The sequence below is a fragment of the Aquarana catesbeiana genome, linkage group LG04 (assembly GCF_042186555.1).
Source record: "Aquarana catesbeiana isolate 2022-GZ linkage group LG04, ASM4218655v1, whole genome shotgun sequence".
Lineage (NCBI taxonomy): Eukaryota > Metazoa > Chordata > Amphibia > Anura > Ranidae > Aquarana > Aquarana catesbeiana.
Window position 1 is genome coordinate 55,296,925 of NC_133327.1, and position 13,424 is coordinate 55,310,348.

A 13,424-nucleotide genomic window follows, 5' to 3' on the forward strand; every position below is an offset into this window, starting at 1 on the left:
GGGTATACTTATTAAAAACCCGCAAGTAGTGATGGTGTCACAAGAGGTAATTGTGCCCGGAAGATTGTTATTGGTTATTCTGGAATATGTGGGGTGTAGATTTAGGCTTTTTAATTGCTACGCTCCTGCAGACAGACATGATAGGAATGATTTTCTTAATACTTTAAAGTTATACTTACCTGGAAGGATGCCTACAATTATAGCGGGTGACCTTAATTGTATCAGGGAAGTAAGTGATAGAAATGGTACGGGAGAGGAGAGTAAGTTGGATTCATCATCCAAGTTATTAAATGAGATGGTGGTGGATTTGAAGTTAAAAGATGTAGCAGTGGAAAGGGAGGGGAGGGATGCCTCTCATACTTATTTCTCGGACCGTGGCTCTGTTAGTTCAAGAATCGACTTTATTTTCTTATCTGAATTTATTACAGTGAAGAGTTATGAAGTTAAGCCTTTTTTATTTTCGGATCACAAGATGGTTTACTGTACTTTTATGTTGGAGGAGGGGATTGTTTTTGGAAGAGGGTTATGGAAACTGAATACCACAATTTTAGAGGAAGAGGAGGCTTGTACTAAGTTTGAGTGTTTTTTTACACGTTTGGTGAAGAGGAAAAAGGAGTTTGAAGAAATATTGCAGTGGTGGGATTGGGTTAAGGTACAGATAGGCTTTTTCTTTAAGAAAGCAGGAGTGGAAAGAGCATGGCGGAGGAAGGAGAAAGAAGAAGCTTTGGTGGAGAGGTTGCACCTATTATTAAAGTGTAAAAAAGCGGGTATTGATGTGGAGGGGGAGTTGGAGGAGGTGCGGGAAGAGAGGAGCAGTTTCTTGAAGGAAAAAGGAAAACAAATTATTTTTAGTGCAAAGGTGCAAGATATGGAAGAAGGAGAACAGTGTTCAAGGTTCTTCTTCAAAAAGGCTATGGGGGCAAAAAAAGTTATGAAGAGTGTGTTTACAGAGGAAGGGGAAGTGTGTGGAGAAGAAATGGTAAAAGAAGCGAGGCTTTTTTATGAAAAATTATATGAAGAGCATGCTGGAGCTACGAAAGAGGAAATTATGGAATACTGTGAAGTCTTGAGAGGAAGTTTGAGGAGTGAGGAGGCAGAGGCTATATTAAATGTAGTTACAGAAGAGGAGGTGGAGGGGAATTTGAGAAGGATGCCGAAAAATAAAACTCCAGGGGAAGACGGGCTGCCGGCAGAATTTTATGTCAAGTTTTGGCCGATCTTAAAAAATCACTTGGTGGAGGTGGTAAAGTACTGTGTGGAGACTGGGAATCTGTCCCCATCGATGAAGGAGGGGGTGATTACCTTGCTATACAAGAAAGGGGAGGAGCGTGATTTGAAGAATTGGCGACCGATAACTTTATTAAACGTCGATTATAAAATAATATCAAAGTTGTTGGCGAGTCGTCTCAGTCAGGTTGTTGGAAGCCTAGTGGGGGAGTGGCAGACATGTGCAGTTCCTGGTAGAAGGATCTCAGATAACTTGACGTTGTTAAGAGATCTGATCGTTTATGCTCAGTCAAATAATCTTCCACTGGCCGTAGCTGGCATTGACATTGAAAAGGCATATGACAGGGTTGCTCATTCCTTTTTATTCGGAGTTTTGGGACAGATGGGTTTCCCAGACAAGTTTTTGGTGGTTCTTAAAAAATTATATACTGGCATGATTAGTCGTGTTCTGGTAAATGGTAAAGTGTCTGACCCTTTTTGTGTAAGCTCTGGAGTGAGGCAAGGGTGTCCCTTGTCCCCAGTTATGTTTATATGTGTGATGGAACCCCTTTTGCGACATGCACAAAGGGATAAGATTTTCCGAGGTTTTTTTACTCCAGGAGGGGATGGTGTAAGAGTAAAATCCATATGCTATATGGATGATGTTACGTTCTTTTGCTCTTCTCCAGCAGACTTAAATAGAGCGGAGCTGCAATTAAGGCTATTCGGGAGTATGTCTGGTCTGCAAGTTAATTGGAATAAAAGCCAAGTGTGTGTGCTAAGTGGGTCCTGTAGTACAACGCAGAGTCGTTTGAAAACCACTGAAACTATTGAGGTATTGGGGGTTCGGTTCCAAAGGAACATCATGAGTCAGGATAATACCCAAAAAGTGATAAGTAAAATAGTCCAGAAGTTGGATTTTTGGAAATTGAGGCGCTTGACACTTTCTGGGAAAGTTCTGGTGGTGAAGGCAGTGATACTGCCTCTCCTGTTATATACTAGCCTAATTTTTCCACCGAATATGAAGTCTATCCAAAAGATTACCAGACTACTTTTTGTCTTTTTTTGGGGTGCAAAAATGGAGAGGGTGTCCCGTGTTACTGTTATGAAGGATGTGAAACTTGGGGGATATAATTTTCCTAATGTTCAGAATTTTATTGGTATACAGTTGTGGATAAGTCATTTTAAAACCTACTCTGCCAATGGAGTTGCTGCAAGGTTTGTGAGGTATTTAGCTGGGTGGACTATGCTGAAATGGGGATGGTGTGTGAAGGACCTAAGGAAACCTGTGGCCTTGGTCCCATCCTTTGTATACTTACGTTTGCACCAGTTTTTTTTGAAAAACAAATTGAGTGAGCTGGGGGTTGGAGCTATGTCTAAAACTAATCTTGTTAAATGGATGAGGAGAGAAGAAGTGGTGACTAATATTTTGGGTCTAAAGTCTATTTCAGCGGAAAAATGTTGGGGGAATTTCTTGACCAAGGGTGTAACTAATAGACAAAAAGAAATTTCTTGGATGGCATTTCAAGGCTGTTTACTCACAAAATCCTTTTTAAAAGCAAGAGATTTAGCTAGAGATGATAGATGCCCAAGGGAGGGATGTGGGGAGGTGGAAACTGCGGCTCATGTTTTTTGGGAGTGTAATTTTGCAAAAAGTGTGTGTAAAGAAGCAGAGAAGTTCGTGAAAGGGGTGGTGGAGGTGGAGAATATGTGTTTTTTAGGGTGTTTTTTTGGTTTGGTGGGTGGAAGGGTACAGCAACGACGGAAGGCCTGGATTTTCTTTGCTATTTTTAAAGAAGTTCTGTGGGATGTTAGGTGTTGGAAGTGGAAGAAAAATGTTAATGTTTCAGAAAAAGACTGTATGAATTTATGTTTGGCCAAATTATATGTTGTGCTGTTGTATGATAGAAGGTGGATGGGGGTGGAGGATGCAAACGTGTATTGGAAGTATGATAGGTGGAGGAAAGAGTTTAGTGGGGGGTAGGGTTGTTTTTACTTACTGTTTTTACTTACCTTTGTGGAAAAATGATGTCCAGATGATGAAAGGAACGCTGCTTGATCTCTGGAGAGTTGCTTGAAGGAGTCTTGAGTACGCGATTCATTCTGGAAGAAAAAAAAAAAAAAAAAAAAAAAAAAAAAAAATCGACTTTAGCCCTTAGGGGTGTCTCTGCTTCACAGCTAGGACGTTGAGAACCACTTGTATCTATCCAAGCTAATTGGTCCTTGTGGGGTACCCTCTGCTCGGCCTGGTAGGATCGTTGATTAAATTCAGCTTCACCTACTTGCTGCTATTGGGTTAGAGGCTTAGCCCCCACAGGGAACGAGATTGCGGTCTTCCCTCCTCCCCCACTCCGCATTACTACCTCCGGGCAGTAGATGCTAGAGCCTTTTTAAAGGCTACGAAAAAGAGCGAAGACGTCGAGGAGCCAGAAGGAAGCCGCCTAAGAAACATCTGAAGCGACATCCAAATCCTTGACGATGGGGAAGAGCGAAAAGAAGACCGGAAAAGAGAAGAAGAACCCCGTTCCAGCCACTTCCTCCAAGCCCGGGAATGCCGCTGCCTCAACCCCCGCCCCTACCCCGGCCGGCACCAGCCGACCGGGACCAGCCAAGCCAGACCAGCCTGCAGACGGGCTCCCAGCTTTGGAGCCATGGATGAAGCAGACGGTCGTGCTGCAGCTGAAGGAGGTGGACGGAAGAGTCCCCGACATGACCCCGGAGATCTTTGGAAAGAAGATGATCCTGGAACAGGGGTTCAGCAAAGCGGAGACGCTTTCGGTGCAGGCCTTCACAAGAGGTATATTCTTTATAACTTTTGTGTCGTTCCAGGTCTGCAGAAGGTACTGGGAAATGGTGAAGACCAGTGGCCCTGAATCCCCTTTCCGGAAGTTCACTGCGAACTGCCCCATAACTCGGGACGAAAAGCGGGTGACAGTGGCCATGAGGAACCCCCATACCAGTGGAAAGGACATAGCCACCTACCTCCAGAGGTTCTGCACCGTGGTGAAGGACCCGATCCAAATCTTCGATGCAAACGGCTTCTGGATAGGTAAGTGGTCTGTGCTCTGCAAACTGAGGAAAGACCCTTCGGGGGACATCCAGCACCTGCAGCCTTTCTTCTCCCTGGGATCCTCCGCAGGAATCCTCTTCTACCCTGGCATACCCTACAACTGTAACAAGTGTGGGCAGCCGGGACACATAGGGAAGGATTGTACAGAACTTGCTTGCAAGTTCTGTAGGGTGACAGGCCACGAGACCAAGGACTGTCCGAGGTCCAAAGCCTGCAACCTTTGCGGACTGGCAGAACATGTCTTCAGACACTGCCCCCAGAGAACCCGGACCTACGCTGGAGCAGTAAGCCAGGGTAAGCCATCCGGGAGAAAGCTGCCAGAAAAACCAAAAGAACCTCGAAAGGCCAAAGGTAAGTCCACCCCCGCCCCACCTGCCCCTGCCCCATCCCCTACCTCCAGCACACCCCCTCCCACCCCCTCTGTGCCGGAGGAGCCCCTCCCCACCCCTTCCCCCCCCAACCTGTCCTCCCTGGAGGACTTCCCCACCCTCCCACCCCCCTCCACCCCCACCAGTGGCCCAAGAGGAAGCCGGAAACGTAAGCCAGAGAGCCCAACAGCTGAGGAACCCGCCACCTCCACCAAACGGCCCAACGGGGTCCAACGCGACAGCGAGGGACCCAAGCAAGTAGTGGAGGACCTAGAGTCTGCAGGAGAGGAGGAGGAAGGGGAGGAGATCGTGGTCGACCCTGAGCATGACCTCCCCCCCAACGTCCACATCAGCCAGCAGATGATGGAGTCTGTCCTTGAGGAGCTGGGCCTGGCCCAGGACACAGGACAGGCAGAAGACGCAACGGAAGAGCCACCCCCCCCCTCCGGGGAGGTAAGTTCGGACCCTTGTTAACTAGACCCTCATACCCTTTTTCATTATGGCTGAGATCTCAATCTTTTCCATTAATGTGAGGAGTATCAAGGATACATCTAGAAGGCAAGCGGTCCTGACCTTTCTTTCAAGTCAGCAGAGTGATGTCTACATGCTTCAGGAGTGCGCCCTTCCTCCCTTGAGGAGGTACACTCATCTGTCCTCCCAGTGGACCCTTGGTCCCTCCTACTGGTCCGGGGGTGGCGATTGCAAGTCTGCAGGCGTAGCCATTCTGGTCAGGGGTGGGCGTTTCACGGTTGACTCTATCCATGAGCTAGTCTGTGGCCGTCTTTTGGTCATAGACGGCTCGTGGGTGGAAGAGCCAGTTAGGCTCATCAACGTGTACGCCCCCCCAGACAAGAATGCGCGGCTGGAACTCTTCCAGACCCTGCGGACCCAACTCGTCACCACCAGAACAGTAGTGATCGGCGGTGATTTTAACTGTCCGATCGAGGAGGATGGGCGCAGCTCCAGCATATACGCAAAACTTGATGCTACTTCTAGGCTGCTCAAGGAGATGATCTCGGAGGCCTCCTTGCAGGACGCCGTGGGATCCATAGGGAAAGGGACCGTGAACTATTCGTGGTGCCGACCCGATGGATCTGTGCGTTCCAGGATTGACTTCGTGCTCACTTCAAGAACAGTCAAGCATCGTGAGTTCTCCATGGTCCCCTGCTTTTTCTCTGACCACAGGGCTATTCACTTTCGGGGTGACCTGGGCGAGGGCTTTGCCCGCGGACCGGGTTCCTGGAAGCTGAATAGCACCCTGCTGGAAAACGAGGAATTGCTGGGGGAACTCCGAGAAGCCTATGCCACCTGGACGGAGGAAAAGAGATTCTTCGGAAGGGTAAGTGACTGGTGGGAGTTTGTGAAGGTTAAGCTGCGTAGCTTCTTTCAGGCAAGGGGACGCCAGCGTGTGTGTGCCAGGAGGAGGGAACTCAGGAGACTGCAGCGTCAGTTGCAGTCCCTGCAGGACCTTCAGCACTGTGGCTGGGACGTTAGGCAGGACCTGGAGGACACCAAGAGGAGCCTGAAAGGACACTTCGAGGAAGAATCCAGGCACATTGTCTTCCGTGCCAAGGTGGAGAATCTTGAGAAAGGTGAGAAGTGTAATTCTTTCTTTTTCAGGAAACTCCACTCAGGACACACACCCTTGTCAGAGTTGCGCGACGAGACCGGAACACTCCAGAAGGGGAAGAAGGCTGTGATGAAAGTGGTCAGCGACTACTACACCAACCTCTACTCCCCGAAAGAAACGGACACACAGGCGGCCGACAGGTTCCTGTCAGGTATCACTAACCAAATTGATCCTGCAGGTTCATCAACCGTCAACGCCCCCTTGGCGCTGGAGGAGCTGCACTCTGCCGCTAAATCCTTTAGGCGAGGCAAGACCCCGGGCTGCGATGGTCTCCCAGTTGAGCTCTATGTAGCACTGTGGGATCTCGTGGGCCCGGACCTGCTCGAGCTGTACGAGGAGATGGTGGTGGAGGGCAGAATGCCTCCGTCGCTGAGGGAGGGGATGATCACGATTTTGTATAAGCGGAAGGGGGAGAGATCGGATCTTAAAAATTGGCGTCCGATCTCTCTGCTGAACGTGGACTACAAAATCCTTGCCAAGGTCCTGGCCAACAGGTTGAAGTCTGTCATCGGACAGATCATCCACCCGGATCAGACTTGCGGCATTCCTGGTCGCAGGATTGCGGACAGCCTTGCGCTTGTCCGGGACACGGTCCAGTACATTCATGGCCGCCGTGTGCACGCGGCCCTGGTCAGTCTTGACCAGGAGAAGGCCTTTGACCGTGTCTCCCACGAGTTTATGTGCAGAACTCTGCGCAGGTTTGGTCTTGGGGAAATGTTTTGTTCGTATGTGAATGTAATGTACACTGACATTTCTAGTTTGGTGCTGGTAAATGGCTGGAAAACTGACCCCTTTCCAATTCTGTCTGGGGTCAGACAAGGCTGCCCTCTCTCACCTCTGCTTTTTGTTTGTTGTATAGAGCTCTTCGCCCGAAGCATCAGACGGAACCCAGAGATCAGAGGGATCACCGCACCAGGACCGGACAGACGGGAGGTCAAGTGCTCACTCTACATGGACGACGTGACGGTGTTCTGTGCTGACCGGCGCTCCATCGACACACTCGCCCAGACCTGTGAGGACTTCGGCCAAGCTTCAGGGGCAAAGGTCAACTGCGGGAAGTCAGAGGTCATGCTCTTCGGAAAGTGGTTCCTGCCTTCTTCTGCACCAATTCCTTTCAGCGTCAAGACGGACTTCATCAAAATCCTTGGGGTCTGGTTTGGAGCTGAGGGCGCAGCCCTGAAGTCCTGGGAGGAAAGACTGTCAAAGATGCGACAGAAGTTTGGACTTTGGAGCCTCAGAGAACTCACCATCGAAGGCAAAACACTGGTACTCCGCAGCGAGATTCTCCCTGTGTTGCAGTACCTCGCCCAGGCCTGGCCCCCTCGGGTCAACACCTGTAAGGCCATCACCAGGGCGGTGTTTCACTTCATCTGGAGCTCCAAAATGGACAGAGTGAAGCGGGCGGTTATGTTCAAGGAACCCCTCAAGGGCGGTAAGGGCGTGCCCGACATCGCTACACTATTGAGGGTGTGCTTTGCTTGTAACTGCATCCGCAGGACATTGGTGGACAGAACTGTGGACTCTGGCGGTAACTCTATGTCCCGTTTTTTCCTCCTGCCTCTTTGGAGGACCCTTGGATGGGACAAATGGGACAGCTCCATCCCCTACAACTGGGACACGCCTTGGTACTACTTGGACACCTTCAAGTTTATTAAGGAGCTGGGGCTACATGGAGTGAAGCCCGACTTGTGGAAGCCAAAAACTATCCACAAGTTGATCAGAGCATCGGACATTGTTGAGACTGTTCCAGGCCTCCCTTCAGCCACTTGTAAAGTGGTCTGGAGGAATGTTTCTTCAAAGAGACTCACCAACAGGCACAAAGATCTGGCATGGATGGCAATCCAAGGGGGGCTGCCACTCAGGACATTTATGCATGCCAGAAACCTGTGTAGATACAGGCACTGCCCCTTTTGCATCATCCAGGAGGAAACTGCTCTGCATGTTTTCTGGGAGTGCCCCTTTGCACAGGACCTGTTGAGGGCCCTGGAACCTGAACTCAAAGACTTTGTACCACAGACTGCAATCACACACTTTGGTGTGTTGAACGGACTCTTCTGTGGAACTCATTCACAGGAGGACATTGACGGTGCCTGGCGGGTGCTGTGTTGCTTTAAGGACGCTCTATGGTGCGCCAGAAAGCGCCTCATCCACCAGCGGGAGAGGATGTCCATCGAGGACTGTCGCAGACTGGTTCACAGTCTGCTCAGAGACTATCACCTGATGGACTTCAAGGAGGAAGAGGAGGTCTGAAGATTTCCCCATTCCCCCCCCCTCTCCCCCGTGTATCCTTTGGCAGTTCAAATAAAGCTTCGGGCCTGTGAACTCTTTACTCCCTCCCCTGCCCCACCTTCTCCACCCCCCCCCATCACACCCGTTGCCCATTTGAATGTTATTTGACTATATGACTGGACTTTTTGTGAAATGTTTTTAAGTACTGCTTTCAGGGTAATGCGGCGTCATGCATGATGTGATGTTTCGGGGTATTACTACTCTGCACAACACATTAGGCATCATACCGCAGGATGAATGTAATTTATTTGTATGCTTGGTGATGTATTGTAATGTAGTGTATTTATGCGCTGCGTCGCAGTACAGATTGGATGTACCCTGTTTAAAGTATTTGTTTTTTTGTATATTTTCTTGCAAAATAAAGTATACATTTTTCAATCAAAAAATCTGTTCTTATCAGTTTAATATCTGATACGTCCCCTATCTGGGGACCATATATTAAATGGATTTTTAGAACAGGGAGATGGAAGAAGAGCTTGCTCTGTCCACTCCACGCATCGACCTGGTATTGCAGTACCTCCAGGACCGGTGCACCCCTCTCTTATGCAGTTTCAAAAAACAGATTGAACAACAACACAAATCTTCCTTTTGCTTGCTCAATGGCAATGTTGCTTTTTTTTGGAGGGCTCACCACAAGCTGTTAATTCTTGCAATAATAAACTTGCATTTAACCCCTGTGTGTATTGGTGTTTTTGCTTCGTGTCAGTTTCTTGGCCTATTTCTCTCTCCCCCCTCCCTCCTTGCGCTCCATATTTTTGGGGTCAGGAAGAAGCAGCAGGTAAAGTGGCAGTTGCAAGAAGCCAAACCTAGCAAGTCAGCAAGTCAGTAGCAAGTCAGTAAGCAGACACATTTCGACAAGACAGCTAGCTAATGTTTCATCAATCTTTCTCCCAAGGCCCAAAACAAAGCCTTCACTGCCAGGGTCAGTTTCGAAAGGCAGCAGCAGGCAGGCCCAGGCCAGGCCAGGCCAGGCCATTTCAACAGGCCTGACTTTGCTCCATCTCTGCTGTCCCTTGTTGCAGCTAGCTCAAAGTCAGTCCAGGAGCTCAAAGTCAGTCCAGGCATGCATTCCTTCCCTCACTCCCTCGTTTTCGCAGCCTGTGTCTCCCTCTAGTGGGTCCCCGTCTCGTCTTCCTCGTTCATCTTACCAGGAGGCGGGTCCATGCAAATGATTTCCCTCGTTAGCCATCAACGAGGAGCACCTGGCTGTGTGCAATTAGTGCTCAAGGCTGCCTAATTGGCAGTATGAAGGTCAGAATGGGCTGCAGGTGTGTTAAGGAGGTGTTAGGCAGCTGTGTGGAGGGATTAGGCCTCAAGCCCGGGTAGGTGTGAAAAGTTGCTGTGCCTGTGGCTGCGGCCAGCCTAGACCGGGGGAAGGCTAGACGGGCATCTCTCAGCGAGCTCCTCGTTTGTGCCAGGCCGCCGCTCGCTCGGAAAAGAGAATAATTGGGTTATCGCTTCTCGGCCTTTTGGCTTGCGATCAGACTGGGGAAACCTAGTGGTGGTCAAGAGAAGTGAAGCGCTGGATCTCCCCTTTGGGGAATCCGGAGTACTGTTGGTTTTTGCGGTAGAAAGATGTCGAGGAGGATTCTACCGAAATCTTTGAGACTGGTGGTCAGACCAGAGAAAAAAAAGAATATCACGGTGAAGAAAATTATTGAGGACTATTTGCTGGAAAGTTTGGAGTTGACGGTGAGTGACATATATGCATTGCAGGACTTCCCTGCGACTGGTACTTATGATGTATCCTTTCATTCCGAGGATGTATGCTTGAGGGCATATGAGGTGTATCGAGGGAAATGTGAGACCGGTATTTGGGAGGACGTGGAGTTGGAACCACTGTTTGATGCTGAAAAGAGAGATGTGGTCGTGCACCTGTATAATCCCTTCCTGGAGCAAGAGGTGGTAAGGATTTATTTGTCCAAATTTTGTACTGAGATTGATGGGGGTGTAAAGATAAGGAACCAATATGGGATGTACAGGAGTAAAATTAAGTTTAAAGTGAAGTTTAGCACGGATAATAAGGGTGTTTATACCTTGCCCCCACCGTTTTTTTCTATTGCAGGAGAGAGGTGCTCTTTGTTTTTTTCAGGGCAACCTCCATTTTGTAGAACCTGTTTTAGTTATGGACATGAGAAGGAGGAATGCAAGGTTCTTATGAGGTGCAGGCAGTGTGGGGCAGATAACCATATGGCAAAGGACTGTAAGCAAGGACGCAAATGTGACTTGTGTGATGGGTCAGGGCACTTTGCCAGGAATTGTCCTGAGAAGGATAAGGCAGGGTGTCGGATCTTTTCGTTTGCCGACGCTGTGAGAGGGGGAGGGAGAGCCAGGGGTTCGTATGTGCCATCTGAGATACAGACTACTGCTGCACAGTCAATTGAGGAAACTTTAAAAAAAGCGAAAGCTCTGAAGTTAATCTTAGAGTGTGGGGTCCGTGAGGAGGAAGAACGGATGGAGGAGGAGGTGATAGAGTGCCCGGAAAGTACAACAGCGGCGAGTATAACGGTGGTGGGTGGTGAGAAAGATGGCGCTGGGACGCTGGAGGTGGGCGTGGCTTCGGCCGCCTCGTGTTCGGGCGCAGTGTGTTTGTCAGAGAGCGGAGGGAGGAAGGAACAGCAGAGTGACGTCGGAAGGGGCGTGGTGGAGGCGGGGAATATGCAAATCAAAGCGCTTAAGGTCAACTTAGTGAGAGAAGCAGAACTAAAGAGGAATCTAGTGGAGGAGAAGGAAAGAAAGGGAAAAATGACAGCTAAAGTAAATGAGAGTCAAATGGAGGTGGGAGGAGTGCCAGAAGAAATAAACCCTGTAACTGTAAACATAAATGAGACAGAATGGGGAACACAGATGGACATGGAGGATAGTGCATCTCTGCCATTGGGACAGAGAGTAAGAGAGGATGCAAGTCAAATTAGTGCTTACAAAAAAGCCAAAATTGAGCAAGATGCACTATTGGGGATGATCTCATCGTCAGATGAGGGTGAGACTCCTGATTCCCCAGTGGTGGCAGCAAGAAGAGGCAGAACAGGAGAAGGGAAAATGGGAGGAATAGAGAAAATGTCCTGAAGGAGTGTTTTTGGAGTTTGATGTTAAAATTACATTATTGTTATGATGGCGGTAGTAGTGGCTTCATTAAATGTTAGATCTATAGGTGCTGCTACTAGGAGAGCTGTTATTTTTGATTTTTTAGGGAAAATGAATTTGGATTTGATTTGCTTACAGGAATGTGGTATAAAATTTGCTCCAAGCAAATCTGAGTGGAATGGGGAGTCCTGTTGGTCTCCAGCATGTGAAAATAGAAATACTGGCGTGGGTTTCTTAATAAAAAATAATAACATAAAAATATTAGAATACAAAGTGATTATTCCTGGGAGATGTATATTGGGTATTTTTGAGTTTATGGATTATAAGTTTAGAGTTTTTAATGTGTACGCACCAGCAAATAGATCGGCACGAATAGAATTTTTGCAAAATTTGCAAGTGTTTTTGGTAGGAAGAATACCTACAATTTTGGTTGGGGATTTTAATACGGTCAGAGATTCTGCAGACAGGGTGGGAGGATGTGGAGGGGCTTTGGATGCTTCATCTGTACTGTTTAACAATTTGATTAATGATTTGGGGCTGGTGGATATTGGGAAAGAAATAAACTCGAATAAAGAGAATTTTACTTTTTTTTCTGAAGTTGGGAAAATTAAATCGAGAATTGATTTCTTATTATGTTCCAAAGACTTGGACTATAAGGACTTTGAAAAGTTTTTCTTGTTCTTTAGTGACCACTGGGGAATCAAAGCAAGTTTTATTTTTGATCAGAGTGTACACTTTGGTAGAGGGGTGTGGAAAATAAATAATCATTTATTGAGAGATGCTGAAATAATAAGAGAGTTTGATTTAATATATAAACATTTGGTTGGAAAGAAACAAGGCTTTATGTGTCTGTTGGAGTGGTGGGACTGGGCGAAGCAAAGAATAGGTGGTTTCTTTAAAGTATGGGGGAGGAGGAGGGCAGAAGAGGGAAAGAAACTATATGAAATTTTGGGTGCAAGGTTGAGAACTCTTCATTATTTTAGAGAGATGGGGGTGGAGGTGGAGGAGGAATTAAGGGTGGTAAAAGAAGATCGGAGGAAGTGTATAAGAGAAAAAGGAAGGAAAATAATTTTCCAGGCAAGAGTGAAACATAAGGAAGAGGACGAAAAATGTACGAGGTATTTTTTCAAAAAAATGTGTGGGAAAAAAGATTTTGTGAAATATGTGAATACAGATCGGGGTAAGGTGGAGGGAGTGGAGGTATTAAAGGAAGTGGAAAGCTTCTTTAAAGAACGTTTTAAGGGTTATGAAAAAGAAGATCATATGGAAATGGAAGAGTATTGTGAAATATTGGATGGACGGTTGGGAGGAGAAGAACAGGAGTGGTTAGGAAGAGTGGTTAATGATATGGAAGTTAAACAGGCCTTTGAAGGAATGGCAAAAAATAAAACACCAGGGAGTGATGGTTTGTCTGCAGAATTTTATGTTTGTTTTTGGAAGACCATAGGTGCAGATTTTTGTGATGTGGTTAAAGAAATTTTTGATGGGAAAAGGATATCAGAGTCAATGAGAGAAGGAATCATTACTTTGATCTTTAAAAAAGGGGATAGAGGAGACATGGAGAATTGGAGACCTATAACTCTTCTGAATGTTGACTATAAGGCGGTGGCTAAGATAGTTGCAAACAGATTGAGAGAGGTTCTTGGAAAGATTATAGGACCATGGCAGACGTGTGCCTTACCTGGCAGAAGGATTTCCGACAATCTAATCCTTTTGAGGGATATGGTGGTATACGCTAATAGGAACAAGAGACCTTTGGTGGTAATGTCGCTGGATT

General features: G+C 47.5%; 2 protein-coding genes and 1 pseudogene across 2 annotated transcripts; all 3 read left to right on the top strand.

The window, feature by feature from the left end:
• Window positions 1–4,806: 4,806 nt before the first annotated feature.
• On the top strand, window positions 4,807–9,018 carry LOC141139262 (uncharacterized). The gene is made up of 2 exons (XM_073625220.1): window positions 4,807–6,425; window positions 7,134–9,018. The coding sequence occupies exons 1-2, from the start codon at window positions 5,144–5,146 to the stop codon at window positions 8,522–8,524; spliced, it is 2,673 nt and encodes an 890-aa protein (XP_073481321.1). The 5' UTR covers window positions 4,807–5,143; the 3' UTR covers window positions 8,525–9,018.
• Window positions 8,929–9,102, top strand: LOC141141795 (U2 spliceosomal RNA; annotated as a pseudogene).
• An 880-nt stretch (window positions 9,103–9,982) lies between these two features.
• Window positions 9,983–11,634, top strand: LOC141139263 (uncharacterized). Its single transcript, XM_073625222.1, has one exon. The coding sequence runs from the start codon at window positions 10,139–10,141 to the stop codon at window positions 11,627–11,629; it is 1,491 nt and encodes a 496-aa protein (XP_073481323.1). The 5' UTR covers window positions 9,983–10,138; the 3' UTR covers window positions 11,630–11,634.
• Window positions 11,635–13,424: the final 1,790 nt, after the last annotated feature.